General features: G+C 44.4%; 1 protein-coding gene across 2 annotated transcripts in view; it reads right to left on the bottom strand.

Moving 5' to 3' along the window:
* Positions 1–26,601, bottom strand: part of MAP4K2 (mitogen-activated protein kinase kinase kinase kinase 2) — a 348,117-nt gene that overhangs the window by 144,111 nt on the left and 177,405 nt on the right. The window contains exons 12-17 of one of the 2 annotated variants that reach the window (XM_086938086.1): positions 22,064–22,180; positions 20,452–20,530; positions 19,641–19,708; positions 19,168–19,214; positions 5,934–5,972; positions 2,354–2,387 (exon numbers count right to left, since the gene is read on the bottom strand). In XM_086938086.1, coding sequence (XP_086794212.1) covers positions 2,354–2,387; positions 5,934–5,972; positions 19,168–19,214; positions 19,641–19,708; positions 20,452–20,530; positions 22,064–22,180 — 384 coding nt within the window. The remainder of the gene's footprint in view (positions 1–2,353; positions 2,388–5,933; positions 5,973–19,167; positions 19,215–19,640; positions 19,709–20,451; positions 20,531–22,063; positions 22,181–26,601) is intronic. The other variant, XM_086938087.1, reaches the window with a different exon arrangement.

Genomic DNA, 26,601 nt, shown 5'->3' with positions numbered 1-26,601 from the left:
ACATAAGATCTCATTGTTCGTGACTACGTACTGTTATCTCTAACTGCGCCCGAACCGCTACGCTATAAAGACCTTAATGAGGGAGTTACGCCATTATGAAGAAGTAGCGGGATTCAGGCTTAATCTATCCAAATCTTTCCTACTCAGTCTGACTCTACCACCCTTGGAGGTGGAAACGCTGGCTCCCTTTCAGTGGGCTAAGTCGGAAATAACATATTTGGACATTAAGTTAACCCCTAGTCTGTCAAATTTCTACTGTGGTAATTTTCCGCCTCTGCTGCAGCAATTAAAGAAAGATTTTAGAAGATGGGCGTCCCTTTACCTTTCGTGCCTCGGGAGAATTAATGTTGTCAAAATGACAGTGCTGCTTAAGCTGCTCTACTTGTTCCAGGGACTTTAAATTTAATTGGATCTAGGGTTTTCCCTTACCCTGCACTCCATTGTGATTCGGTTTATTTGGCAGGGTGCACCTCTCTTATAAATTATTGCATCTTCCCAAATCCGCTGGAGGTCTGGCCTTACCCGACTTTAATTTTTATTACCAGGAGGCTGCCCAGTTGAGGGAATTACTGAGTGGTCAGCAAGAGTCAAACAAGCACTGGCTTCACATGGATAGAGTAGTGGTGGGAAAGTACATTTGGGATTTACTCTGGAAGTCTAGGGGAGACAGGCCTGCCAATGCCTATCTGAGCACCCTCACACGGGCCACACTGAAGGTTTGGGACAAGATAAATAAAGAGCTGCATGAACCATGTTTCCCTTACCTTTTACTCATATTAATTTCAACCCGATGTTCACCTTGGTGTTACAACTCGGACCATTTGATGCTTGGAGAGAGGGGAGCTGCCTTGTGATCTCTGACCTCTTTCACAACTGCGTCATTAGAACATATGCACATTGTCAGCGGGACTTTAATCTTTGATCTCCCCCTACTGAACATTCTCGCTACAATCAATTTAGGCATTGGGTGCTTCACCCGAGGTACGAGAGGCAGCTACCAGAGAGCTCAAGCCTATCGAGGAATTTGTTAAAAGGGGCTGTGGGACGAAGGAGTGTATTTCCTTTCTCTATGGTCTCCTATTACACACTTTGCTGACACAGAGGTTGCTTCACATGGAGCGGTGGGAGCCCACTCTTGGAAAATCTATTCCAGAGGCCAGCTAGTTCAAACTGTGGAAAGACATCCCAAAATGTAATTGTTCCATGGGTTAGCGGGAAGTTAATTATAAACTGTTATTTGACTGGTATCTCTGCCCCACCAAACTCAAATAATCTATATTGGAGAGGTTGAGGAATGGTGGGTGATTTTAAGCATACATGGTGGTATTGTCCAACGATTTGGCCATTCTGGAATGAGATTTTGTCCCAGATAAGGAAATCCTGGTATACCCAGTACCCAGTGACCCTGGTTTCATTCTGTTGGGGCTTAGAAGTGAATCCCTTAAATTTAAAATGAAAGGAGACAGGTCGGTGATGTGGCTCTGCTTGGGGGCAGCAAAGATGGCAGTGGCAGCTGCTTGGACACAGAAGAAAGCACCACTGTTGACCCAGCTGCATGCAAGGTTGTGGCGAGCAGTTATAATGAAAAGACTGGCTGATATCTTATCAAACTCTTATAACAACTTCGAATATGTCTGAGAATCCCTGGTGAATTACCTTTCAATAGGCTTACCTCTATGCGCATGTCCCATGTCTACCTTAAATTGTATACGCTGTGGTATATTTCTTATAGTTGCGCTGGAAAGGAGGGATAGTGCTATAACCTGAAGTATCTTACTATGATTTCTTCGAAAGGGCACAATTACTACCCGTAAACACACTGGTACCATTCTAAAGAAAAGGAATCAGAATATGTTAGCCTTGTTTTCAACACGGGCCTTTGATGTTAGCAAACTAGGATGTTAAAGGATCTTTTGTGTAATGTTTATGATCTTGCTCATTTGAATTGTACTTTCCTTTCAAAGTCTTTGTGCAAGAAGGTATTGGATGCGGATGCTGTATACGGCTACACTTAGTTTATGTTTTGAAAAAGCAATCAGAAGATATGTTATGTCACATAATCTGAAAAAAAGAAAAAGGAAGCCAGAACTAAAGGACCAAGAAAGATGTGGAAAACACAACCAAACAACGTGGAAAACATACACAAAAAAGAAAAGCAATTAATCCAAAGGCAGAGGAAAAAAAGAAAACATATATGGAGGATGATGAGAAATATAAGGGGCCAAATAATGCTATGAAGTATACTCAGTCTGGCCGCTCTTCTATGAAGGGATTTTCCTCTCTCTTCAGAGAAGATATCACAAAAATGTATCTCAACACAATGAAGAGACAAATCACACATGAGGTTGCTTACCTTTAAATCGTCCGACTTCTTTAGCGTCAGGCTCCTGGAGGGTGAACGTGAGAGAGAAATGATCAGTCATTAATACAAACGTGTAAAATTGAGCAAAAGGTGCAACACGATAGGAACAGCAAGTACTGAATAGTAACAAAAACCTTCATGGTGATTTTGGTACTTAGTGGACTTGCATTGATTCATTCACATCTTGTAAGGAAACAACAAAGCTCCACCAACCCCCTTTCACATTTTTTCCTCATTCTCACAGCTGCTTTGTGCATCTGTAGCATGATCCGATCACATGAGGGGATGGGTATGACTGTGGGAGATATTGGTTGAAAATAATGCACCAGATAAACAAAAACATTTTTCAAAAACCCTTTTTTAGAAAAGTGGTGACCTACTTTCTAATAGCATAGTCGGTATATGACTAACCGCTGGCCCAACAGATTGTCTGAGATACCAGAACAGAGTGGTTAGGATTTGAGCAGTAGATTCACCCTGTGAACAGGTCCTGTTTTTTTGAATGACTTTTGAGTGGGGGATGACCTGTTCTCTACCCCTGTAGCTCCTTTTTGTACATGGTCCTTCTAAAAATAGACAACATCTCGGTGGTCCGTTATATCAATCACCTGGGAGGCTCTAGGTAGAAAGTTCTAGCGGATCTAGCCAAGGAGTTCTGGACATTTTGCTTGACCAACAATGTCTCAGTCACAAGGTAGCAGATTGGTGGTTGACGGAATTGATCGACATGAGTATGTGGAAACTGGATCTGAAGGTCTTCGTGGAGATCGAGAACAGATGGGGACTGTTTACAGAAAAACGTTTTGCATTGAAGCTGAACTAACAACTGGCATGATAGTTCAGCTGAAACCGGATGCGTTGGCGGCGGATGCATTTCTCCAAGATTGGACCCAAGAGCGGAGTTATGAATTGCACCCTTTCGCGATGAATATGAGGCTTCCAGCTCAAGTAAGGAGACAATTGGTGAAAGTGGTTCTCATGACATTGATTTGGAAATCGTAAGTCTGGTTCAAGGGTCCATGGACTCCAAAGCTTTTTCTTTATGAGCAAGGCTAGAAGACTTAATCAATGCGGCAGACCAGTCTTTGGACTCCATGTTTAAAAGGACTACTTTAACTCTAATAAATCCTTGATATGACGTCTTTGATGGTGGACAAGCTTTGAATGAGCAATATCCTTGCCTCCGATCCTGACATAGAATGTAAAATTCCCTAGCCTAAGGACACAGTGGCGAGTATTGTTCCTACCCAAGGTTTTGGTGAATGCTTCCCTACCCTGGTTAGCTCACAGAATGTTTATTTCTGATCTGGGTTATGTATGCAACTTTTCCATAAAGTATAAGTACCGAAATAATTTCTTTGATTGTTCAAAGTTGACATGTGACTGTTCTTTATTCCAGTTAGACATTTTCCTGTAAGCTTAATATGACTGTTGAATCTCTCTATGATGAAGAGTTCTTGATTGAAGTCTTAGGGCCTGATGTAGGTGAAATAGATTTACCGATTTTCAATTACCGAATTTTACCGATTCGGTAATTAAAAATCGGTAAATCTATGGGGTGGACATGTAGGTATTCCAGATGTGCTGGAATACCGAATCGGATGATTTCGGTATTTACCGATTCGGTAAATACCGAATCGGTAATGCCCATTCATTCCTATGGGCTTTGAAGCCCATAGGAATGAATGGGCATTATCGATTCGGTATTTACCGAATCGGTAAATACCGAATTTCACATGGGTGCAGGGGGTGTCACTTTGACACCCTCTGGCACCCCCAAAACAGGCTCGGGTGCCATGTGGCAGGCATACATGCCCTAAGGGCAGGTCTGCCTGTCACATGGCATAGGTGTGCATGCACACATGTGCATGCACACCGGAATCGGTATTTTACCATAAAATTGGATTTGATGGTAAAATACCGATTCAGTAAGGCCTTTGGGACTCTGAAGAGCCCCACCTACATCTGGGTGGCTCACATTCGGTAAATTTACCGATTTTTTATTTTACCGAATCGGTAAAATTACCGAATCGGTAATGTTACCGATTCGGTAAAATAATGCCCCCTACATAGCGATCACCTATTTACCGATCGGTAACGGCCGAAAATACCGATTTTCGGCCGTTACCGACGGACCTACATCTGGCCCTTAGTTACTAAAGTATGGTTTGTTCAAGGTTCCGATAATTCCAAAGGGAAGTAATGAAATCAGATCCTTGGGCTACTGTCGCATGAAGACAGAGGCAGCTTGAAGGAAGGGTGCCGCTTATGATGGGACACTCTGTATACTGATTAGCTGAAACTTTTTATTTCCTTTCCCAGTGATTATTGGAAAAGGTAGTTTCTTATTAAGTGTTGAAGTCTGCTGGAGTAAAAAAAACATAAAGAAAGATAAGCATAATCCTCACCTCCATGTCCTTAATAGAATTGACACTTTCCGTTAGGTAGGCTAGGAAATTTTACATCCCACCACAAACCGGGCAAGACTCATCAGATGGTAATTTTCTGGACAGGCCTTGGGGGTGTGAGCCACACCCCAAACTGCTCAAATCCTTGAAAAAGCAAACCAAGTGAGGCACAACTCAAAAATCAGGATGGGAATGCTGAAGCAGATTTCCCATCCTCCTTAAAGTCAGAAAAGAAAACTAGGTGGCAAAAGCAGTTAATACATAGGTAGGCGGAGGAAGCTAGGTACACAGACAGACTATGTTGCCATCAAAACCTTTAAAATAAAATATTTGTTTTGAAGACACTTTTCATGGTCATGCACTCAATTCCCAAACAGCTCTGAAGAAGGGACAGCAGAACGCACTAAAGGAGTTTATATATTGCTTTAGATGATGGCTTGTCTCATGATGTGTAGTGAGCTTTTAGATTGTGTGGAAGGTAAGCTGGCTTGTTATTTACTGATTAACACGCCTGTAGAGAGGTGCACTGCTAAGTAGTTGTACGATTGTCTTACTGGGCATTGAGAAGATTGGATGGCTTGAAGAGGCTTTATGATCTAGTTATAGAGTCAACTGCAAAGCTGATTTATTAGTAGGCATGTATAAAACCAGCTGACTAAATATGGACTGGCTTTGGTGTGACTAGTTGGAAAAGGTGATTTGGTGTTTTGGGAGGTTTTGTTAGGTGGCATCGATAATTGTGGTGTTAGAATTTGGCACACAGATCTTTTTTTTAACAGCTATATGAATGCAAGCCAGGATATATATTGTTAGGCAAGTTGCTGTTTTGCTGCACAGTTACGTCGCTGGATATGTTGATTGGGCGAATGTCCCAAACTGTTTTGGCGAGTTTAAGTAGATTAGTAAAGGCCAGATTTATGGTTGATGAGGCAGATGTTATGTTGGGTGAATTTTTGTTGCTCTAATGAGGTTGATGCTGGCAGTAAGACATCAGATTCAGGTAAATGGTATTTGACAGATGACTGGTAGGGTCAGGGGAGGATCATGTTGATTGGGTATTGAGAACTGTCTTGTGTGGAGCAAGAAGATGAAATTAGACAAAATGGATAGATAGTTCGTAATGCTAAATGGAATGCATTCTTGCGGGCTGGTCTTAACAATACCTTGCCTCCAGTGCTTCTTCAACACTCTGCAAGAGACTCCTGAAAACATGAATGAAAAAGTGTAAGGTGCAAATAGAGCAGACACAGCCCTCCTTCTCTCAGTTAAACAATGTCTATATTATTGAATTAGGTACATCATTTGTGTGGACTTTATTGCCTCTGGGCACAGTTTCTGCCTGGCAGCTGCTATACCAATATTCAAGAAGACACAGACTGCTTGTGGGACTTGTGGAGAATGTATGTGGTGGCCTTCAAAAAGGTGGAATCCTCCAGACTCATCATAGAACATGAGCATCACTTCTCTTAAATACTATTTGTAAACAAGCATTCAGTAGAACTCATAATAGCTCAAACTTTATGGTTCATAGCCCTATGAACCACTGCCCATTCCGTAACTTCCTCTGTAGCACTTACATGATATGGCCAAGGAGTCTAATTTAACATTCAGCATGTCACACCATGTAAAGACTTTGGCTCCCAGACGTAATTTTTACTTTTAAAAGAAAGAGTTTTCAATCTGATAGTCACTGATAGCATTAGTTATTTCTCATTTTGTGTGTTAATGTTCCACAAAAATAGCAAAATAAACTTGCCATGCTTCTCAAGGATGGTCTGTACCCTGGAATTTAATATTTTCTTTAAAGGAATCTCTTAACGAATGTCACCTTACAGTACAATGGGTTTGGGGTTGCAAGATACAAACTATGGAATGCAATTAAAATGTCATATGTGTTTATAGCCTATCCATGATTTGTTCATAGCTGTGCTACTTGAAGACTTTCCACCCACGGGAGAGACGACGTGTCGAACGCTTCATGTTACAGGCTACAAGGTGACCACTGTAGGAATGAAAAGCTCCACATGTTCGAACAAGGGCAAAGAGTGAAGACACCCTTAGGACGAGAGAGAACCCTACTGCTAGTCCCATTAAGTGATCGCATGAATGACTCCAATGGCATTACTTAAGCCCACGTTTACATGAGACTCTACGCAGATTGAAAGTCGCAAGAACAAAATTAGACACAAGAAATAATAGTCTCCCCGTTTTTAAAGAAGCCGTGGTATATATACATTATTGCCAACCACGAAGAGGCAGCAACAATACACCATTTCTCAAGGGTGCGGAATCTTAAAGTGAAAAGACTGATGACAAAATAATCTAAAATGAAGAAAAATTGTTTTTAAGTAAAAGCTCTGTCCTGAAGAAGGTGTTATAACAGCATAAAGCACCGAAACGCGTCGACAAAGGACTCTTCTTCACCATTTTACATTGATGTTATGATGTTATTTTTTAATTTGTTATTTTTTATTCTGTATGAATTATTTACTCTGGGGTAGGAATTGTAATAGGAATTATTATATGAATTGGAGAATCCGAACTAGAGCATATGATTGTAAAAAATGTTATGTAATAAATGAATTAAAAATGTTTTTAACAAAAGAAGAATAAAACTTGAGAGACGAAAGTAACTTCAGTGTTGTGCAGAAATAATTATCTGTGTCACTACCGAACATTAAAAAGGCGATATTAGTGTGTAGGCCTATTGGTCACTAACAGAAAGTCAGTAACACAGAAAGGAATCCTTTTTGATACTACTTGAAGACTTGTCATGGGGATTATCATGGCATAGTAGGATATATGGAGATATATTGGGGAATGATTGCGCTTAGGCATCTGAACAAAAAGGAGGGAATGTGAAGTAATAATGAAGTTAAGTGAAAGGTTTGGAGTCTACTTAGCGTTTGACTGCCTGTAGGCTGAGTGGAAAGGCAGAGTTTTCAGATTTTTTCTAATTCTCTTTGAGTCTTGTGGAAAGAGGTCAGGAGTTCCAAAGGGCCAAGTCTTGCATGTGGGAGGCTCCGGCGAAACAGATGAGACACATATAGTTGGCCATTGTTCGACATCCAAATGGAAGGTACACAAACTGTATGTGCATGTGAAAAGCTACCTTGTGTTGCATGAAGGGTTGATGATAGCATGTTGTGGGAAGAGGGTTCAGGTCATCTGAGCCGCCTGGATGTTTTGCTTTTTGATCACCTGATTTTATACCTTTTGCTGTGGGGGGGGGGGCATCATAATCTGGGACTCAACCAATGTAAACCCATGGTAAAATGGACTGTGCTGGTTTTCCGCCAGTTTCTGCCTTGTGAGGTAAGGCTGCTGCGATGCAGAAGGCTGCTGCGATGCAGCCAGGGTAAGGGGCACTGGGCTGGTTACATGTGGACACGTGTGCACACATGTGTGCACCCACGTAGGGGCTGTGTGGGGGAGATTCCTGTTGTGCGCAGGCCATGAGCTGTGTACAGATAGACTGGTGCAGAAGGGACTATGTAGAGTTGGGTGGTGACTTGGAGTAGGCCTTATAATGTGGGTGTACACATGCAAGGGCTAGTCAATGTGCTTTACATTTTCACTGTAGGAACACTCCATTATACTCTTACAGGAAAGGAGGTCTCATGGTGTAGATTCAGTTCCCTTGGACCTACGTACTCCAGACATGCACAAAAATACACTGTATATTGTGTGAAAAGAACCATTCAGCTTTGTCCAAAAGCATATCTGTACCACTTATGGGTCTTTCCAGAAATATTTATTATTCTCTGACTTAGCTCAGAACCAGGACCCAGGCCTGTGTGACCCTGCTAGGCTGGATTAATTACCTTCCTCCCCAAGCAGTAGTATCAGAGGCCTAGCCCTTCACAGAAAGCATTCCTCAGGGCGGAGGCCTTCTTTCCAGAAGGGAGAGATGGGGTTTAGCCGCTCAGCATCAATCAGTCAGCTGTCACCCGATACTAGGCCTGTTCCAGGCCCGGGCAGTGATGACAGCAAGTGGGGGAAGTGGGCTTTTTAGAGACCATGTGGCATGGGACCCGTGGATGTTGAAGTATCCCAGAAGCCTGCACAGGAAGGTTGAAATAGGTGCAGAGAGATGATGTGGCACTGCAGGATGGGCCACAGATGCATTCCTTCCAGCATACTCTGCCCCTCCTTTAGAGGTCTTGCGCAGGAAAGAGAGCTCTCTCTGGGATGTGTGCTTTCTGAGAACCAATGGGACTGGAGGCTAACACCATGGGCAGTTGGAAGGATGAACCCCCTGACTGCCCCAGGACTCTGGACTGTGCCTGTGAGTTGGGGTCCAGGACACACGAGGGAAATCCTGCGTTTCTGTGCAAGGAAAGAAGCCAGAAGAGGAAACCAGATTAAAGACTGGTGCAGAGAGCCAGTGAAATGTGCTCCCTGGTGAGTAAATCCTCTTGGAGGCCTGGAGGCAGAAGGAGAGTGCTCCAGGTGGCTATGGCTGGCCACCAGGAGCAAAAAGAGGCCAAGACTGTCGAAATTGGCTCACGGGGCCTGAGATATGTCCCCCCCGGACAGTAGACGGCCTCTGGTGCGACCGACGACGAAGCGCATGGGGCTCCGCCCCGGTCTCTGATGTGCAATCAGGGTGGGTCAGGTCCGGGGGCTGCCCCCAGAAGAAGACCATGCTGGGAGCGCCGCCACATTCCCTGTGAAGGTGCCCCGAAGTAAAGATGGGGATTGCTGTCGCACCCCCGCAAAGGTGCCCAGGCGGCCCAGGTTCCTATTTCTGGGTCCTGACGAAGATGAAGTCGGGGAGTGCTGTCACGCCTCCATGAATCTGAACTGGTGGCCAGGGACCCAATCCCCGGGCCCGGTAGCCAGAGAGAGGAGGGGGGAGTACCATTGCACTTTTCGGAGTTACCGGAAGGCCGGGTGCAGCACCCGCGTCTGCCTGCAGGAGTGGGCAGACCAGAATGAAGGGCCACCTCCTGTGGCAGCACACGAGGGTGCTGGCCAGGCGGGGAGCCCATGAGAGCAGCAGGGGGTGGGCTACCCATGATGCTCTCCAATGCAGTGTGAGGCCACGGGGTACACAAGTGGGACTTGGCACACCAAGAAAAAGTAAAGTGCGGCACAAGGCAGCTAACCTGCCAGGCAATCCAGCACAGCTCCCTCTGGAGCAGCGGGGGTGGCCGCTATGCAGTTATACATGAGCATTCGAGGGAATGCTCCATAATGCCATGCAGGGCCTGGCCGCATTTGTTGATTGGAAAGGCTAATTTTCGGCTTGTGGTGACCCCAGGAAGATGGGGTCACTAACATCATTAAGCAAATGTGCGGGGGAGATGCAGGAGCAGCGCAGACTCCCTCCCTCAAAGAATTGAAAAGTCTCCACACTAGCCCCCAGATTCATGAAAACCCAAATCTGCGATTTCTAAATTGCGAGAAATACCGAATCGCAATTTAGATTTCGCAGAATGGGATTCATGAAAGATTGCGATTAAAAAATGTGAATCGCATCGGCCGCAATTGCCGATTGCATTGTACACAAGGCGCTTCATGGCAGAGCACCCACCTATCTGAAATCTCGTCTGTCCCTTTACAAACCAGGGAGGGCGCTTAGATCTGCTGACTCTATTTATCTGGTTCAGCCACGCTGTAGACTGACTACTGTGGGTGGACGCGCTTTTTCACATACTTTGCCAGCTATGTGGAATAAATTACCGCTGAAACTCCGCAATGAAAAGAAACTAATGCCTTTCCGCAAACAACTAAAAACTGTGCTTTTCCAGCAAGCGTGGGGTGGCCTTTAAATGTAATTCTGATGCATCTTTTATTGTCTAGCTGATCCTAACAAAGCGCTTAGAGACCCCTGGGTTATAGGGCGCTATATAAGTCACAATAAATAAATAAATAAATAAATAAAGATTGCGATTTAGCCGAAATCGCAGAAAAATCGAAGAATCGGGCATTTTCCATGTTGAAATTGCGATCTCGCTATTACCGAAATCGCAAATTGCGATCTCGCAAAAACGGGAAGTCGCATTTCGAGCACAGTGATGACATCACAACCAGGAAGCAGGCAGTTCCCTCCCTCATTCTGCATACTGAGCCTGATTTGGAAGCAGCACTGGCCAGAGCTCCACTCCAGACCACCTCCAGCTCACAATCAGGAGACACCCCACTGCAGAAAATGTCCCAGGAAGCAGCAGGGAGCAGTTCCTCAGGAAGGAAACGTAAAATAAAGTTTTCAGAACAAGAACTGCAATACCTTATTGAGGGAGTGACTGAGGAGGCTCTTTGGGAAGAACTCAAGGAGGGTGCCAGAGGCGGACAAAAGACGGATTTGGCTGCGCATTCGCGCCAAAGTCAATTCCGTGGGAGTGACCCAGCGCTCCATTGATGACTTAAAGAAGAGGTGGTCACCTCAGAGGGCGTGCCAAGGAGAGGATTGCTGAGAGGCTGGGGGAGCGTGTCGCAACAGGAGGAGGAGAGCCCACAGTCCCACCCAACACCCCATTGGAGGACCTCGTGGAGGACACCTTGAATCCCGAGGCATGCGTGGGGGTAACCCGGCTGGACTCCTCCCGACCCACCAAAGAAACCCAAGGTAAGTGCCATGCGACTGCGACCCTGTCCCCTAACAATGGCCATGACCCCAGAGCTACCCATCAGAAACCCCAGTCATGCAGCCCATGCACACCAGAAAAGCCCTATTGCATTGTGGGACATGTATTCTGACCACAATTTCCATTCGGCCCCACACAGCCAGAAATGTCCTGTTAGAGTCAATCCAACAGCCAGTCAGGGAATGCTAGCCTGCATGCATGTAGCAACCTTGCATGTGCAAGATACATGTCATTAATCAACGTCCACTTTATATCACAGGTGGCGCTGAAGAACCCAGCAGTGACAGTGAGGGCCTGCAAATAGATGAGAATCCAGAGGATTCTGAGGGAGGCGTCCATCCATCCCCTCAGCCTGGACCATCAGGGCAAGCACCTGCACCAGCAGCATTACCACCACCTGCCACCTCAGCAACAGAACCGGTCCTTGGAAGCTTGTTTCCGGTCCAGGGAAGGCATGGCTTGGCATTTCGGGCTGGACTGTGCCATGAGGCACAGGGTCAGACTGATTTGCATATAGCCATGTCTGAACTGGGGTGGCAGAGTTGGCTAAAGAACGGTGATGGATTAAACCCAGATCTCTTGACTGGGTATGAGTGTTTGATTGGTTCAGATGCTCCGTCCATTACCACCCCCTTTTGTACCACCTCAACAACAACATCACCACAGCCGCCACCTGTGACACCCAAGCCAGTGGCATTGGCAACACCAGCTGCAGCAAGGAAAACAACACCGCGCACAGCCACTGTGACAACACAGTCCAGCGGATTGGTTAGGGAGCCGCGCAATACTACACCACGCGCCGGCAGGAGGGGGGTGAATGTGCGTGTACCTGGCCTGTCTATAGAGCGCCGCATGCTGCGCATTCACCAGAAGCAGGCACATCATCTTGCAGCCATTCACCTGCAGCTGCACAAGACAGCGAGGAATGTGGGCCAGCTGTCTGACAGGATGGAGAGGATGACCACTGCAGTGGAGGAAAACACACAGGCCATGTTGACACAGCGGACGTCAACCGGCGCTGCCACCGCCAGCTGCTGACACGCCTCTCTGCGTACACACGCTCAAACCATATCATAGGCAACGCCACATCACAACTTTCACGACGCTCGTTGACCATGCAGATCCAAATGGTCCAATGCTGCCAGGATGTCGCTAGGGCCCTGGAGCAGGTCACCACTGCAGTGCAGGGTCTGCAGGCAACCGGCCATGGCCAGGCAAGTGGGGGGGATGACACTAGTGAGGGAAACTCGAGCCACAGTAGCCTTTCGTTTCCACTGGTGACAGTTCCCCGCCGCAGCACCAGGCCCACTGCAGCCTCACCGGCAAATGCTGAGGAAGAGGTGGAGAGGCGACTTGGAGCTTCGGCCCGGAGGCGCCACTGACAATTTTTCTCACCCTGCAGGGCCATGCTGATGAGACATGCATGCCCTCCTAAAAAAAAAGGGGATGTATGACTCAATCCACCTCTAATCTAACTGTTGGAAATAATGCAATATTATTGTGAATGCAACAATAATATTTATTCAGTACCAGTACATCTGACTCATGTCATTATTTCAATTGTCATGCATGCATGAGTGAAGTGTTGGGTGAGGGGAGTGGGTGCACTAGAAAGAGTTATTTGTGATTTGGTTGCAGCGTCTGTGTCCTTCATCTGGATTCTCCCCGCGTGCATGACGCGCATGTTCAGGTGGGCGGTTGTCCCCTTCCGACTCACTGCCAGATATCTCTACAGGTAACTTGCGCTTGGTAGCAATGTTGTGGAGTATTGCACACACGGCCACGATGCGGCAGCAGACCTCAGGCTCGTATTTGAGGGCCCCACCAGTCTTGTGCAGCATGCGGAAGCGGCTCTTCAAAAGCCCAAATGTCCTCTCAATGCAATTTCTAGTGCGGATGTGTGCAGCATTGTAACGCCGTTGCTGTGGTGTGGCAGGGTTGAGGTATGGGGTGAGGAGTTACTCACAGAGACCGTAGGCGCTGTCACCTGAATGAAAGGAGCAGAGGGTGAGTGCCTGTTATGCACAGCTACATGGTGACAATGTACTATTTTGTGGCATGTGTACTTACCTAGAAGGTGTCCTTCGCCAAAGTTTCCCCTGGCCAGTTGTGTGTGCATGCCGCTGTGCCGGAATATGAAGGAGTCATGAGTTCTTCCCCGGGTATTGTGCCACTATGTCCGTGATGATTGTCTTAGCGTTGCACACCATCTGGATATTCAGGGAGTGGTAGGACTTGCGGTTCCGGTACATGTATTCTGTTTGTGCAGGTGGGCAGATGTGGATGTGGGTACAGTCAATGCATCCAATTACATGGGGGAATTGTGCAATGTTGTAGAAATCAAGCTTGGTTTGATTCAAGTCCTGTTGGGTGGTTGGGAATGTGATGTAATGGTTTAGCCGGGTCAGCATTGCCTCCAGGAAACTCCTTAGGCAGCGGGACATGGTGCTCTGGGAGATCCCCCCTGCAACGGCAACCACCCCCTGGAAGCTTCCGGAGGCCAGGAGGTGCAGGCTGCACAAGACCTGTACATGGGTGGGCACGTCATTGGTCCTCCTTGTTGGGTGCTGCATCAAGTGGGTCTAGGTCCCGGATCAGCTTAGTGATCATTGCCCCATTCAGGCGGTACTTGGAGTAGATTTGCTCCACAGTTTGGCCCAGTAGGGTGATCCGCTGGTGGAATATTCGCTCCTGTATCCTACGTCGGTTCCTTGTTGCAGCCTGGAGCCTTCGCCACCTGACCACCATGTAGAGTCCTGGCATTGTGAGAGTCCTCATGCTCCAGCTGAGTATCCTTAAGTGTGTTTGGTCAGGCCTGCACCTGTGGCTAGTTAAAATATATATTTTTTTTATTCCTTCATGGTTACCACCTGGTTTGGGTTCTCCTTAAATTGCGCGTCGCTAATAGCGATTTTCGGGTTTTTCACAATTTGTGATTTTTCATGAATTGCGTTTGCGATTATTTAGCGAGTTCGCAAAATATTTGGCAGAATCCATGGATTCTCACAATTTCCGATTCGCTAAAGGGGTTCTTCCAAGGTTCTGCGAAATATTTTGCGATTTCGCAATTTTTGTGTTGCGATTTCGCAATGATGAATTGCTTTTCTTGGAATTGCAATCGCAATAGCTGATTCGCAGCTATTGCGATCGCAATTTTGGTTGATGAATCTGGCTGTAAGTCTCTGGTGGCTTCAAGGAAAAAACACTCAAGGGTTGCTGGATGTCTTTAAGCTTTTTCTAGACTGGAACATTTGTTCTACAATGGAAAGGCTGCACCTTCTGTTAATTAAGCGGATGGCTACTCCTAGTTGAGGCCTGAAGATGGCTGTTATTAGTTTGTATATTGTAAGACATCCTCTAGGGGTGGAAAGTGGTAATTGCACAGTGTGCATTTACAAATGTGAAACATATGCATAATGTTCTGCTAAATGTGATCTCCATGTGAATGTTGCAAGCATCCTTTAAAAGTGTTCCATTTATACTTGCATAGTGATGTAGGTATAGCTGTGATGCCCTATAGGGGCGCTGTGATTAAATTGCTATCAGTTATGATAAGTGCACCACACTCCCAGACATGCTTAGATATGTATTCTTGTTAATGCATTAATTGAATAATGAGACAGACAGTCACTTGTGAGTAAAGGTTGTATGCTTTATTGCCAGCAAAAGGTGTTCTCAGTTCTGGGTATATGCAGTTATTGCATTTATTCCCATAAAGAAATGCTAGTTGTAATAAGGCCGTGGGCAGCCACTCACTTGGTGGCAGTGGTAAAGGGCCTTCACTCCAAGTTATTCTCAACCGTTGGCTTTTAGGGACAAGATAATGTTTACACAGGTGAATTGTGGTACTAGACAAGAGAGAGAGAGAGAGAGAGAGAGAAATACATGTACTTTTTCAAAAGAAAAAGCACAGACTGGGCAATCCTCTACTGTGTGTTAATATTGTGTATCTGGCACACACCACCTCCCTTAAGTAGGCCTTGGACTGCTCTGCAACACTACCATTATGAGAGTCAAGCGCTACAATGGGGTGTTTGTCTCTCAGTGGAGGACAAATGTAGACCCATTACTTGTGCAGCCTACACAACAAACAAATGGCTCATTTTCCAACACAAGTGGTATCCCTATGTGCTGTGTCCTCTCTCCCCGAAAAATCCTATTATCAATGCTTTCAGCTATATCAACCCCTTCGCTGTGGGGCGTTTTTACCTGCTGTGCGGGGGGAGGGTGGCCGCGCACGGCACCGCCGTGCTCATGACAAGCTCAGCTCGTCACGACCACACCCGTTTTGGAACGTTCAGCACAGCAGGGAAATTATCCCCGCGTGCGAACGTTCCAACGGCCATGACGAGCTCAGCACGTCAAGAGTGCAGCTCAACCGTGCCTCATGACGAGCTGAGCTTGTTATGAGCACGCAATGGGTTAAAACAGTTACAGTTATCCTGACCTCCCACACGGTAAACATCGTTTACCACAAAGTTTTTACAATGCGGTACCTTTACCACGCATCCCTTACAATGCAAGTCGTTACCACGACTTGCGCTGGAGGGCGCTAAAGGTTTAAAAATAGTTAATTTACTATCCCAACACCTTCCCTAGGGTCCACGGGGACTGGTGTTAGAATAGTAAATTATACTATTCGAAATCCGCACCCCCAACGCAAGTCGTGGTAACTGGAGCTTGCACACAAGTCTCTCAACTTCTTAATAATGCCTCACCCTAGTGACTTAGTCACAACATTTACTAAAACGCTCATTTTGTAAAGTGGAACCATATACAGAAATTTAGACCAAACTGACTCCTGCCTCACACATTCATAACTTATATTTTATTTTTTATAAACAAAGGAAACAGGTGACCAGCTTGGTCATTTTATCCTCCTTCACCTCGAACAAGGCAATCAGCTGAATATATGTCAGCCCAGTGCAAACGGTAGCCTGGGCTTCTGAACCAACTTGTCACACTAGACAATAAAGAAAAAAGATGAAAAATGTCTTAAGAGTAAAAAAACATGGACCCCATTTGAGAATATGGGAAAAGTCGAAATTAGCCTAGAAAATGTCAAACAAAACTGGGCCAGTGTTCACCGGATAACAAATTGTATTATCGTATTGAAGAAAATGAAAATGCAAAGAACCCAAAATATTCCTATTTTTCAAAGGAGGTTTCACCTTCTAATCCAGTTTCCTCTCTGAAGTAAATGTGATTTTGAAAACAGTCTTGCTTTTTACAGAAAAGAAATCAAATGAAATGTCTAAAATACTGCAGCCCAACCACAAACGAGGAGGGGCTTACCTTGGGGATCCCCTGGAAGACGGAATGCATGCAATATCCCTCTATGCTGATGATTTACTCCTGTATCTCCAAGGTATACACACAGACCTCTCCCCTATTCACACTACGCTCCGTGCATTTTCACAAGCAACCAGTCTCCAGGGCAACAGGGCTATATCGTCTGGATACCACGCTGCCCCAGCTTAATTCCAAGATAGATACGCTTGGGGGGAACCCCAATCAGCTGCCGAGCGACCACGGTCTGGTACCTTGGTATACACCTCTATCACGCCCCAACCTGCTACTATGACGACCTGCGAGTCACCCTTACTGTTAAAATCACACAAGTGCAATTCTGGAAAAACTTACCACTGGCCACCACAGGAAAGATAGAACTGTCATAAACGGTAATCTTACCATGGCACCTCTACTACTTTACGAACCTACCTATAGTCCCCAGCCCATGGTTTTTTATGCAATTTGGACACACTAATAGAGGATCTCATCTGGGGAAATAAACACCACCGAATAGCCCTGAAAATATTGCAGTTGCCAGCCAGCAGAGGCAGTCTAGGTGCCCTGTCCTTCGAGGCCTACTTCTTGGCAGCCCATCTGCAAAGGGTTTCAAGCTGGCAAGCGGGCGCAACCTAGGAGAAACATGACACGACCACCAGGACCTTTAACACCAATCATGATAAGAGGATACCTGTTCACCAAAATCATGTCCCCGTCCCCTTGGTCCCTGGAGGTACTCGTGGCTTGCAGATGCATTGCCCAAATACACTACCTCACGCGCCACACTTGCCTATATGCTCCAGCGTCTCCACTGCTAGGTGTCCCATGCTTCCCTGGAGCTTACTCTGTCCCAGAATTGCAGAGTTGGCAGGAATGATCGCTGGTCACAGTTGGTGACCTACTTCTGAAGGGCACCTCCTCACATATAACCACCTTCTATCTGACTATGACATCCCGCTGGGACAATTCCTCACGTACAGACAAACACACAATACATGTCAGGTCCTCTGATCCATTCATGTTGAAAAACCCAAAGCCCACACTGTCACACAGAGAATGCTTACCGTGTGAGGGGGCCATCAATTGATTGCATGGCTTTATAAGGCAATATGGGGAGTCACAAATGTTTCCCTGACAGCCTTGCAGGGCAAAGGGGAACACAACTTCAGGAGGGTACTGAAGGACCCTGAATGGAAGCAAGCCCTGGTGTTCCCTCAATAGGTCTCTAGGAATGCCCGTTTTTAAAGTATACAATTCTCCATCCTTCATCGAGGCTATTTGATTCCTGCACAACTAAATTGCTATTACCCGCAACAGATCTCCGTTGTCCCCGCCGTTGCTCTGAAGATGCCATATGCCGTGGTTCTGCCAGGCCCTTATAATATAATGGCAGGGGATCCACGACACGCAGGGAGAGGTTACAGCACTCAATGACATTTCCACAAGGGAGGCCTGTTCTTTAGGCATTTTTAAACATGGGAAACATTATAAGTTGAGGAGGCGCCTTGCAGGCATGGAGCTCTTACTAGCTAAGGGGGCACTTACTCTCAAATGGAGGGCACCTTAGGCATCAACAGTGGTGACGTGGCATGGGGTGATGCGCAAATAGGGGAAAGCTGAGGGAGAGGCCCTATGATAAAAAGAGGATCGCCACCTTCGTAAGCACCCAATCTCTGAAGAATGGGACACTCTGCCCTGCATGATCTCCTGCTATACTCTCACCATCACACCTGGGCAGACGTTCAAACACTAAGACACCTTGCAGAACTGTCATCTCCACAACCGGGGTCCACCTACTAACACCCTGATGCCGCCACAACCCAAGGTCTAGCCTGCCCCCGAATCACTTTCTTTCCTCCCTTTGTTGAGGGATTCCACCCCCGTTGAGCGGATAGTTCCAGTAATCCTCAAGATCCTATTTACAACCTTTTGTTAGCTAATGCATAATTTTCATGCTCTCAGTATATACTAATGTGCACCAGTGATTACTTTTGTTTGCACTGTATTGAAATGTCATTAATCACCTTGTTACCCTCATCACAGGGGCTACTACTGCTGCACTTATCTGTTATGAAGAAACCTAATAAAAACTATTTTGAAAAACAAGATAGAGAAAGGATGCCCAGGAAAAAATTAGCTGGAAGAGACTACAGACATTTGATGGGATTTGGCAACAATATCTTAAAAAAAAGGAAACAATGTAGGAAAAAATGCAGGTAGTAACAAGCTTTGTGGGATCCTGGAACACAGTTTCTCCAAACAAAGACCTGTCACAGAGCCATCCCAGATAAACAGACTTAGGAAAACAAACCCTGTGTCCCTAAAAGAACATATACAAAGATACTGCCATTACAAACCTTGAAGGCTCTGTGGTCCAACAGCAGGTACTGAGTGAACAGACCTCAAAAACTAACATAAAAAGACCAGAGTACACCATCAAACACACAGGACATCACTTGGAAACCCACATGTCTGAAGTAGTTAAGGAAGAGGTAAATATACACCTCATACTTACTGCTTTCCTTCATCACTGTTATGTGCCCACTCATCTTCAGACTGCCTCTGCAAAGAAAATCAAAGAAAAGGTGACGTGTTACACTACGCAACACACTGACATCAAAATATTCCACCTGCACAACAAGTAAAATAATGGACTGAATTCCCACACCCCACTTATCTAGAGATCTGGAGGAAATCACCAACAACAAGAGCGCCAACATTAAACCTACAGCTCCTTAGTCCAGCCACAAATGGACAACACTCTTACACCATCAACCTCAATCACAGCTTCTGACCATTACATTATGATTACAGCTCTAACAAAACCATTAATACCAGCAGCACAATACTATCATTTTAAAAAGGACTGACCTCACTAGTCAGCCCCAATTATTAAACAATTGCTCTGTGCACCCCTTTCCTGCTTCAAAGTGAATCTAGCTCAAGGAGTGTAGGTTCCAGAAGAATAAAACTGTAGGTTGCAAGTACCTGTCTTATCGGGATGGAGTATGGTTCGGTTTCCTTCTTCATCGGTGCACCAAACTTCAACTGATGAACTAAAACAATGCAAAGTACAAGAGGCATATGTATCACCAAGTGCTAGAGGCAGTGATCTCTTTATTCTCATACCAGCTTCTTCGCAGAATAAAGCCTAGTAAGAAAATTAGAATAGTGATACACATGCACACATTTCTACCTCTATATAGTTATGAGGACATGCCATTTATTTTAATGAAGAGTTTATATTAACTGTAAGTCTACTTGGATACTGGGGTATGTTGTTCTCTGCAGTTACAGAATTAAAAAACACTTGCTCTAAAATACCTACTCACTCTTCAGGAATCGGTACTAGACATAACATGGTCCACACATTTATGGTGCTTGTTTGGCTCAGACAGTAATAGTTAACACAATTAGGACAAGTGCAGTTGTCATAAGGTGTGTTGTACATGCTCACACACATGTACTCACACAAACGATTTCTAACTTGTACACTTACTAACACCCATATACATGTACAATGGACTCTAACATGTGCATGTAAAACCATGCCCAATCATATACAGACATTGTAACACACGTGTGTTTGCAGATCAAATAGCTTCTACTTCCAGGGCAGAACAGCCCACACTTATATAGGTGCATATCGATCTAGTCTCACCAACAGAATTCCACCTACACCAAGACTGGCTTTGAAGCAGTCTTTATGTACCTGCCCCTGCCACTGTAGAAGGAGCAATAGTTTCCAACCATCCTAAATTTGAGAACATGTAAAATATATGCACTGGCAGGTACTCACACTGGATCTCCGAGGGTGTTCGTCCCACTTGCGTGTGCGTTCCATATGACGGGATCCTGTCTGGGAATATGTTGCAGGTCTGGAAGAAAGTGTATTTGTCACACAGCCTTAAAAGACCAAAACGAAGAGGACAAAAGGTAGGAGTAAGGGTACAGAAGTCTAAATTATAGAGCATTGGAAGGAAGAAAACATAAAAAACCCTTGTTTGGCGCCCAACCATAGCTCACAGCACACACACCATTTCGAAATCTTGAAATGGTACGAAAGGATGGGGCAATCAAAAAAAAATCATCGTCTTCCACGAACTTTAGATACAGTAAAACCCTGGTACTTAGTTTTCAATGCTCTACCTTTTCCTTCCTTGACTGTTTTTGAAAAACAAAAAATTGAACTATTTGGGAAAAAGTATCTCTGTACTGATGCACTAGCATGTATTCACAGGTAGGACACCAGCTTTATGGACTAAACTATTAAACATGTTCAACCTTGCTACACTATGAACTTTTCAAGCTTCCATGGATGCGCAGGTGTCAATGACTAGTCCAGTGTTTTCATCAGAAAAATCAACAATTTGAGCCTGTTAGTAAAAAATTGTTCCTCAAGTGTAAGCATGGTTTTGGAACTTTGTATCTATCAAAGAGCCTTGTATACTGGGGCCACAAAGTGAATATGTCGAACAATCCAGGATTAACGAAACTGAAATTTGGCTGATTTTATTTGGTTTCTTGAATAATGACATAGTGATGTTATATTATCTGAAGATAGGACTAGATGAATGTCAGATATATCTTTGTAAGTAAAGTAATAGGAATAGTAATAGGGTGTAGTTTTTTTTCACTGCACTTCAAATAAGAAGCTCAGCCAAAGGCATAGTTTATTTGTTCTTTTAAAAAGAAAAGGCACTGAAACAACACACATGTAGTTTTATAGATTTAGTAGAAATGCTGTTGTAAATTGTTCTAGGACTTTTCACAGCAGCAAATGTTCCTTTCTCAATTCTGTGTGCTCCTACCATATGTACTTTCTTCATTTTTTCCATTATAAAGTCTACCATATACTTCTGTGTCTCTGCTTCCCCTTCCACTCTGCTGCAGTGGGGCTATCTGTTCTAACGATGAAAAGCAAGCATGGAAAAAAACAGCGGTGAGTCTGCAGCATAATGGAGTCCATGCACTTGTGTAAATATTTTGAACAAAATAGCATACTTACAAGAAACCTCAAATCCAACATATACAATTATACAAGTTCAAAGCAGGTTGACTTTGTTAAATTCGACCTAAGATGGCAGTAGTTTAATTCACCAGAGTTTGACTAGTAGCAGTAAGAGGTTGACAGTCTTCATCCTATTCCTGTATGTTTTTCCAATTTACTGTTGGGTACACCATCTTGGTAAAAGGACATGCAAAAAGGATGTCCTGGACATCCTGGGGGAGCACAAGGGCTACTACCTTCTTCAAGCAAATTCTAAACATTAAAAACATCATATTTAGGTTCAAAGATGTGTCATTCCATAGGCACTTGTTTATAAAGTTGCTTCTACTAAGCCCAGGAAGATTACAGCATTGTAATGGGTTGTTTCACACCCCTGAAGGAGAGGACAGCAGGAGCTTACCTCTAGGTCGCAGTCATCCAGTGCATTGACGTTGTCCAGGTCGGGGTCGGGGTTGTTAGCTTTGTCGAGCAGTTCAATGACCAGCGAGCGGCTGAGTGTCTGGGTCATGAACGTGTGCTGTGAGGTGAAAACAATGAAGAATAATAACTTGCTTTTATATATATATATATATATAGTGCTTCATACTGCACATGTGATGTTTCGCGCTATATACAATGAAGATAACATTGCTAACAAATGTTGGCTGTTCAATTGGGATTTTGTACAATATAGAGATTGCTTTGGTAGATGAAATAGTCTTTTGCTAAATTGTCAAATAAAATGTAATGTATTTCCACATATGTCTAATTCTGACAACTATAGCATTGTCACTCAAATATTAATTTCACATAGCAATATTTGTCACTGGCATGGGTAAAACTTGCTGACATACACCTTTTCAGTTTTGCGAAGCATGTGGTCTTTGCTTCAGTTGGTATCTATTTCATACATAGGAATCATTCAGTATTTTTCCACAATAAGGGACAAAATTGACACATAATCAAAACAACAATTAGACGTCTACAAATCATAATAAGAGCTTGAAATTCAATTGACAGGGTAAAAATAACAGGCTTTACGTACACAAGGACGCAAAATTCTTAACATTCAGAGATTTAATTACCAATATAGTCATGACTCCAATTGCTACAAGAGAAGGAAGCACACTGCGACATATAACTGAGGACACTTTTTATGTGTTGTTTTTTTGTAGTGGTGCAAAATCTAGAATTAAGAATGTGACATGGAGCACGCTGTGGCAAGGCTATAGTCTAAAATGTAGGCTTATATCTAGTGCCACTGGAATTATGTGATTCTGAGGAAGCAATGGTTTCCCCATTATGGATTTGCCGCACTTGCCACATTATCCATCATCTGTTGCATAATCTACTAATGTTAACAAAAAAAATGTTTCTAGCTAAAGCAGATCAAAAGTTACTAGAACCTGGCAACACTTCTCACAGCACAGTAGAAAGCCCTTCGTAAATGTTAACTGTTCATCTTTCAATTGAATAATGATGTACTTGAGTGATAAACTGGTACTAATAAGGCAAATGTTTTGGCCAGACAGAGTTACCATGTGAATTGCTTCTTCTTGCCACATAATTTAGAAAACCTTGTCACATCATTTGGTTCATTCCTGCCACATAATTACAGTGGCCTTTCTTATATAATATTAAAAATCAAACTACTTACAAAAATGATAAACATCAGTCCTTCTCTTAACCTCTCAACCGCGGCAGCAATTCAGCTGCGGTGCGGCGGTTTAGCGGAGTGGGCGGGGCTTTGTCAGCCAACAGACATGCACAGCACTACGGAGGTAGTGCTCACGACGGCCGTTGGCCGACGAATGCAGCGAAGAGGTTAAATGAGGCCAAAATATTGTTTTAATATTGTGAAAACATCATGAATAGCTTCATCTTCATCATTCAAGAGTTTGCATATTGCCCCAAAGCCTTTTAGGAAACCCTTCTTCAGGTAACCAAATTACATATACTCCTTCAACCGGCCTCCTCGCCTATCCCATGATGGAAACTAATTTTATTTTGAATAATTTTTAAGCCTGGATTTAGGCAATAGCAATGGCACAGTGTGCCCCACGACACACTCTAAACTCCTGAGCGTATTGACTCTAAGAATTTCTAGACTGGAAGGAGGCTCACAGAAAAAAAAGTTACAAGCAGAGCTATCAATTAATAATTTGAGCAAACTTTGGTCCCATCATACTGGCCTCTACTTAATTCAAAAGGAACATGTTCGACAAAAGGTAACAGCTGACGCGTGTTTCCTTTGGACATTTTGAGCATTCTCGACAGGATAGATATTGTAACATAGAACTGCATGAACTATACTTTTTCTTTTCTCTGCTCACTCTCCCCTTTTTTATTTTAACAAAACTTTGATCCATTTAGAAATGGACTTAATTACACTATTAAGCGCTGTAAAATCTGGGAATTTACATTTGTGGCAGGTGGGAGCAGTAAGCACCTAGATATTTAGACCCATGTTAAGTAGTTATTAGTGGGTCCGTGATAAGTTGTGCTAAATGTCGGAATTACAATTATACATACGTTTTTTACAAGTGCAAGCATACCACTGGGATGCCGCAACGGTACCACTTGGAATTATTTTCAACAGGGGGCTTACTACAGTTTGTATTAATGTAAATATGCTTATCTACAGAGAGCAAATATACCTTGTAACATAGCTTGAATAGAGTACACTGAGTATGATATTGATATCACACTATCATTCATTTATAGAAAGATCATGTATTTCTGATCGGCACACCACATATTCTGTGGTTATTAAGAATGCAATCCTTAAAGGAAATAAAGCATTTATTTTATGAAGATAAGCAGCGTTAAGACAATCAAATCGTTAGCTATCAAAATAAATAAGTTCAGAAATCAGGATACATGGCAGAGCTGGGCCAGAAGAAGGATAGTAGTTTCGGAGGTAAAAAAGATTTCGTAGATTTTCATTCTGTGGTCACCAAATTGCCAATAAAAGTTTCTCAGGCCAAACAATCAATCAATCAATGGCCACGTATGATGAGCACAGCTACCTCATAAGAGGTGTCTCAGCATTAGCAGACTCAACAGAATGAAAAGCTCCAGATACTACTGCCCCTGCCTAAAAAGACAGGTTTTAGAGCCTTTCTGAATTCTTGCCCCGTATCCAACCAGCGCAGGTGGCTGGGCAAGGAGTTCCACAGTTTGGACGTCCTAACTGTGAAGGACCTGCCTCCTTGTCACATTTTTGCGAAACGGGGGATATTGAAAAGGTGCTGCTGATTGGATCTCAATGTCCACTCCTGATGATAGGGAATGATCCTTGACCTAAGATATCCTTGGGCCTTTACTGAGGTGAGCTCGAAAAGCCTGGGTAAGTGCCTTAAACTCAATCCTTCTGGTCACAGGGAGCCAATGGCGCTGTCTCAGATGTGGAGAAATGTGCTGGTGAAAAGGGACCCTACGGATTAGCCTTGCAGCTGCATTTTGCACCAATGGTAGCCTGTGGGTGAAATATCCTGCTGACCCCAGGTAGAGACAGTTGGCATAGTCTAGTTAGGAGGTAACCAAAGCATGTACCATGATCCTACTGCTTTCTTCAGGCAGGAAACAAAGGAATTTCCTGATAGTTCTCATTTTTCCAAAGCAGGCAGCTGAAATATGCCTGACTAGTGCCGCAAGGGTGTGATCCTCCTCCCACCTTACTCCAAGGTTTTTAACCAAATCCTTAGGGATGGTCGGGGGACCCAGCTCCCTTGGCCACCAGAGGTACGACAGAGGAGGAGATACACAGTTAAAAAAAGAAGACCTCGGTTTTGTCTGCATTTTGCTTCAAACACATTTTGTTCATCCAGCCAGCAATGTCCTTCAGGCAGTCCTTAAATTTGTCAAAAGCTGCAGCAGAATGTTCCGGTTATACCTGCTGCTCAGCCAGTGTGACTATGGTGGTGGAATTTTGATGTGTGAGGATGCTGTGGAATATTCGTGAGTGAGAGAGTCAGTTAGAGGATGGGCTGAGCAGCAGGAAGGCTGCTCCTGGTGGGGCTCTTCATAACATCTTACCTAATAAACCTACTTATCTAATCTACCTTAGAACCGGACATCATAATTCTACAACATATTTTGGCGACGATTTGGTGAAGAAAATCCATGTGTGTGAGCTTAACTTGAGAGAAACTTATAAACCAGAAAGAAACTAGAAAACATGGAAGAACAGCAATACAACAGCTGAGGGATTAAGGAAATGTTTACAAGGTCCTGGATCCTGTAGTTTGCCCTGGAGTTCACCCCACCAGAGTTCTAAAACATCAGAGAGCCTTCTTTTCAGGGTATCAGTACAGGCGTTCTCGATTTAACTCTGCCAGCTTTTGGAACAAGAATTTTGCTGTGACAGTAATAACAGACTAATGGGTTTATTTTGGAAGAAGTCGGAATTTCAGCAAAGCATGCAACCATCAACTCATACTGGTCAAATAGATATTTTGGAAGGGCTGCAAAGACGTATGCTTATGTTGCCTGCCGCAGTGAGAGGAGGTAATTAGCAGTGCTAAGGGATCAGTTTTGTGAACCAGCACTGCTCAGTTCTGTGAACCAGCACTGCTCCATTTCATGAACGCGGTATGGTGAACTGTGTATTTACCTGTTGTGGCACATACATCAACTTTTGGGAGCTGCGCTGTGGTGGGGACATTGCCGCGTTGTTTCTTACCGGCAGTTTTATCGTTATGTTGCATTTGAATAGTCTGCAAGGTTCAGCGAGCGTCTTTACAAAGCGTTGCTGCGGCGACATTTCATGAGTTCAAACTGCTCGTACGTCCCTTACCTTCCACCTCGGTCTCGTAAGGCTACTTCGTCCACGGTTCCTCTGAATACTCCTTGCTGTTGGTCCAGAGCAGCTTCTGCGTGCCCGGAGCCACCTGGCAATATCCACGTTGGTGTGATGATGTCACTGCAGCCGTTGGTTGTACTCGAGCTTGTCATTCC

Source organism: Lissotriton vulgaris, chromosome 9 (assembly GCF_964263255.1).
Source record: "Lissotriton vulgaris chromosome 9, aLisVul1.2, whole genome shotgun sequence".
Lineage (NCBI taxonomy): Eukaryota > Metazoa > Chordata > Amphibia > Caudata > Salamandridae > Lissotriton > Lissotriton vulgaris.
This window is presented reverse-complemented; position numbering and strand designations above follow the sequence as displayed.